Source organism: Lycium ferocissimum, chromosome 4 (genome assembly GCF_029784015.1).
Source record: "Lycium ferocissimum isolate CSIRO_LF1 chromosome 4, AGI_CSIRO_Lferr_CH_V1, whole genome shotgun sequence".
In the NCBI taxonomy this organism is placed as follows: Eukaryota; Viridiplantae; Streptophyta; class Magnoliopsida; order Solanales; family Solanaceae; genus Lycium; species Lycium ferocissimum.
In genome coordinates this window covers 39,548,385-39,552,939 of record NC_081345.1, presented here as the reverse complement: position 1 = coordinate 39,552,939, position 4,555 = coordinate 39,548,385, and the positions used below count along the sequence as shown (strand labels likewise).

General features: G+C 34.1%; 1 protein-coding gene across 1 annotated transcript; it reads left to right on the top strand.

The window, feature by feature from the left end:
• Positions 1 to 762: 762 nt before the first annotated feature.
• On the top strand, positions 763 to 4,275 carry LOC132052848 (cytochrome P450 71A9-like). The gene is made up of 3 exons (XM_059444549.1): positions 763 to 1,184; positions 1,812 to 2,344; positions 3,552 to 4,275. The coding sequence occupies exons 1-3, from the start codon at positions 821 to 823 to the stop codon at positions 4,161 to 4,163; spliced, it is 1,509 nt and encodes a 502-aa protein (XP_059300532.1). The 5' UTR covers positions 763 to 820; the 3' UTR covers positions 4,164 to 4,275.
• Positions 4,276 to 4,555: the final 280 nt, after the last annotated feature.

Genomic DNA, 4,555 nt, shown 5'->3' with positions numbered 1-4,555 from the left:
ACAAATAGATTCAAATATTATCCAAAATGAAAATGTGTAAGCCTTGATTACCTTTGAGAACAAACAACACATTGCTCTTAATTACTATAACCATTTCATTGATTTCAAATTAAATTGTCTTTTTTTTGTGCTATAGTCATTGGTGTGTCACCAGAGTCAAAATGAACACTCACAAATGGTGAAAAAAGAGTTGCGTATCAAAAATCATTACTTTGTTGTACTCATTATCATACCGATCGAGAAAAAAGAACATGCATATGGTTAGGAGAACCACGTTATGGGAACACCCAAGTAGGAAAACTGGAAAAGTATCAAAACATGCATGTGTCCACAACACCATTCACATTTCCTGGAATATTAATTCCACCTGCAGTATTCAACCAGTCTGTAATATAAAACAATATCTTCAACAAATCTCCAGCTTCAGCTTTCCTTGTCCTTTAAGACGGCTAAATTGTTTACTAGGAGTAGTACATTTCTATTTATGGGTCTTTCTATTTTTTAAATATATTTTGAAATTTTTTTATAGAACTTTTTAATTTCAATATTTCACATGACATGTTAAAGATAATAAAATTTAAAGGATATTTTTGTACAAATTCAGTTTCTCAGATCACAAAATTCATAAGTCTCAGCTTTTTAAACTTAGTGCGGCAAAGTTAAACTAAAATATAAAATGAAATAAAGAGAGTATTCAATTTTATCTTCTCTGCAAGCTAGTCCACTTGGCCAGCCGATTCAAAGCTTCTAGCAGTTGGCCGTTGTATCCTCATCTATAATAAGAAAGCTCTCGCTACCTCTCTACAAACCTCAAACAAAAATGAGTTTCCTTGTATTCTTGAAGCTGTTAGCTTGTGTCCTTTTCTTTTTGTTCCTAATATTGTCTTTCACAAAGAGGAAAAACAAAGTAAAAAACCTCCCTCCAAGTCCTAGGAAACTGCCTATATTAGGAAACCTTCACCAAATTGGGAAATTGCCTCATCGTTCACTTCAAAAACTTTCCAATGAATATGGGGATTTCATTTTCTTGCAATTAGGTTCTGTCCCAACTGTTGTTGTTTCCTCTGCTGATGTTGCTAGAGAGATCTTTAGAACACACGATGTTGCTTTCTCTGGCCGTCCTGCCTTATATTCTGCCAGAAAACTTAGCTATAATCTTTCTGACGTGTCTTTCGCACCCTATGGTAAGTTGTTGGAGGAACAGACTTTTATTTACGTATATATCTTCAATAGGACTCACATGCGGTCATTATTCGTTTTTTCTTTTATATGCACAAACGTTTTTTAACAATGAGGGGTCGTTTGGTAGGATGAGATGGAATTATTAGTCCTATGGGATTTGAATTATCTCATATTTGGTTGGTGGGATAACTGCTTTGGTATCCCACCCAATCCCATCTATATGGGATAAAAGATGGGATAAGTTATGTCATGTGGAGGGTGAAATAAGTTATCCCATCTTATTTCATCCAATCCCGTCTACATGAGATGACTTAACCCTCCTATCAAACGACCCCTAAATGGTACTTTTAAATATTCAAGATCTCTGACTGATTTGACAGTGACAGAGCCACCTTGTCTGAAGCGGTGTCATTGAAATTCCTTCACTGAAAAATTATATTGTTTAGATATAATTTTTTTTTATGTATATATAGTAAAATTGAATCTCCTTGAATTCTTCGTGAGGTTATGTTCTTAGTTAAAATTTTGGTTTCGCCATTGTGCTCGGTTATCATGTTACCACATACCATATATTAAACTTAAATTGCTGAAGAATACATACTTTGTTTGCTTAATTATATTTTCATCAGGTGATCACTGGAGAGAGCTTCGGAAAATTTTAGTCTTGGAGTTGCTAAGTACAAAGAGAGTACAAAGTTTCGAGACAATCCGAGACATGGAAGTGAGCCGTTTGGTTCAAGAAGTTGGTTGTACTCTAAACTCGTCCGTTAACATAAGTGCGTTAACACTAACCTTGGCGAATAACGTTGTTTGTCGTGTGGCTTTTGGGAAAATAAGTGACGAAAGAGGAGATGATAATGGGGAGAAAAAGATTTATGAAATTCTTTATGAGACACAAGAATTGTTGGGTGAGTTTAATAGTGCTGATTATTTTCCTAAGATGGCATGGATTAACAAAATTAATGGGCTGGATGAAAGGCTTGAAAAGAATTTTAGAGAATTGGATAAGTTTTATGACAAAGTAATAAAAGATCATGTTAATTCAAGTAGTAGGATTAAACAAAGGGATGATGAAGATCTTGTTGATGTATTGCTTCGAATTCAGAAGGATCCACACCAAGGTGTCCCTCTCCACGATAATCACATCAAAGGCCTTCTTGCTGTAAGTTTGTCCTTTATTTCTCCTTTGTTTTTCTAATTCTAGTTTTTTTTTTCTTTTTCTTTTTTGTGTCTCTTCAATAAGAGTTTTAACTTATATACACGATAATATAAATAAATTTATATCATCAAATTACTGAAAAGATATTTAATGATAACTAGGTTACCTGTGGAAGAATGTGGATATCACAAAAAGGATAATTAAGTCCAATGGCCATTCGGTAATCTAGTATACTAGATTAGGCACAATTATTAGTTTATTACATGGTTTAGCCGTCGGTGATCCCCTATCCTCACTCCCTCGCCCACGCCCAAAACGCACACACTCCAACCCCTAACTCTAAACTTTTCCAGCCGTGACTGCTTCCGCGTTCCATAAACATAGCGCACCAGGTAACTTTTTTCTTCCTTCCCTAATCAATTTTTTTTAACTAATCGAATTCTCTTTTTATACAAGTTAATCATTGTAACTTGGATTTTTGCTCCAGAAGTATTTATTTCTGAAGTTCAATTGCATGTGTCTATCTAAATGTTTTTCTTTCGACGAAAAAGTAGTTTCATTAAAAAGGCATCAAGCAGATGCAAAAGTTACAAAAGAAGTTGAACAATTTATATAAAACTATACAGAACAGATACATTATCTATACATTACAATTTGAGTTGTTTTCATGGGCTACATCGACTGCAAACTAGATGCGTGGGCCGTATATATACATTATTTATACACTGACGATACATTTGCAAACTAGATGTTTGAGACGTATATATGGGTTATTTTCCCATCACAAAAAAGAGTATTACTTATTGAATTGGAAGAATTAATTTTTTCACTTTATAAAAGATAGTCTTCTTGGTGGGTTATCAAGAGCAAGAAAAGGAATTGGGCTCGCGTGCACAAGAGAGTTACGTCAATCCCCCTGCATATAACATAGATGTGAGGCCTGATCCAAATAACTTTTTGAAAAATTATCTTTACATCTATTTATTATTTACTCTATTATTTTATTTCGCCTTAGCTTAATTTGCCAATATAACTAACTCTGTCAAACTAGCAAGTACTATATCAATTTAGAAATAGTATGTTTCATACACCTCAAGTTAAATTCTATTCTCCGTCTTCTATTTTTCTAATAACAACATGTAAAAATACTGTGAGTGTGTTAAAAGTTCTTAAAGGTCTATATAAACTAAGCAACATTATGCATGAGCAGGATATATTCGTAGCTGGAACAGATACATCATCAACAACCATAGAATGGATCATGGCAGAACTCATATTAAATCCAAGAGTCATGAAAAAAGCTCAACAAGAAGTAAGACAAGTTGCCAAGGGAAAACAAAAGGTTGAAGAAGTTGATCTTTACAAACTCGAATACTTGAAATTAGTCATCAAAGAGACTCTTAGACTTCATATGCCAGCCCCATTACTAATGCCTCGAGTAACAATTTCTAGCTGTAAAATAATGAACTACGAACTACCAACAAATACAAGAGTCCTCATTAATGGAACAGCAATTGGGACAGATCCAAAATACTGGGAAAATCCATTAACATTTTTGCCAGAGAGATTCTTGAATAAAGAGATTGATTACAAAGGCCAAAATTTTGAGTTCTTGCCATTTGGGGCAGGTAGAAGAGGGTGTCCAGGAATTAATTTTTCTATACCACTTGTTGAGCTTGCAATTGCTAATCTCATATTTCATTATGATTGGTCACTTCCTAAAGGGATGCTAGCTAAGGATCTTGATATGGAAGAAGCTGTGGGGATTACCATGCACAAGAAAACTCCCCTTTACTTAGTAGCTTCTAATTGTAATTTGTAGTAGTGTGCAAGCAAATGTTTAGCACTAATTCTTTTTGGATTTGACTTATGTACACCACTATGAGGAACCTTTATATTATTTTGAGTAATTTAATATATATTGTAACAACTTATCTGTCTTGTTGGTTCTACTTATTTCGGAGTGTTATTATATTTTAGTAACATAATATTGTAGAAATTATTTTCAATGACTTATGTACGCCACGAATTAGCTTTTGTGATTAAGTTAGTCCCAGCATTCGTGTATTCAATATGGTATTAGAACCAGACATATCTCAATCCTTCATTTCTAATACTGTGTCCCTCGTCTTATATTACTCACGCTCCAAATGTCCAGTCTTGAGCATGCGAGGAGTTAAGTTTGGAGTCCAACATGATGGGATAAGAGGTCTT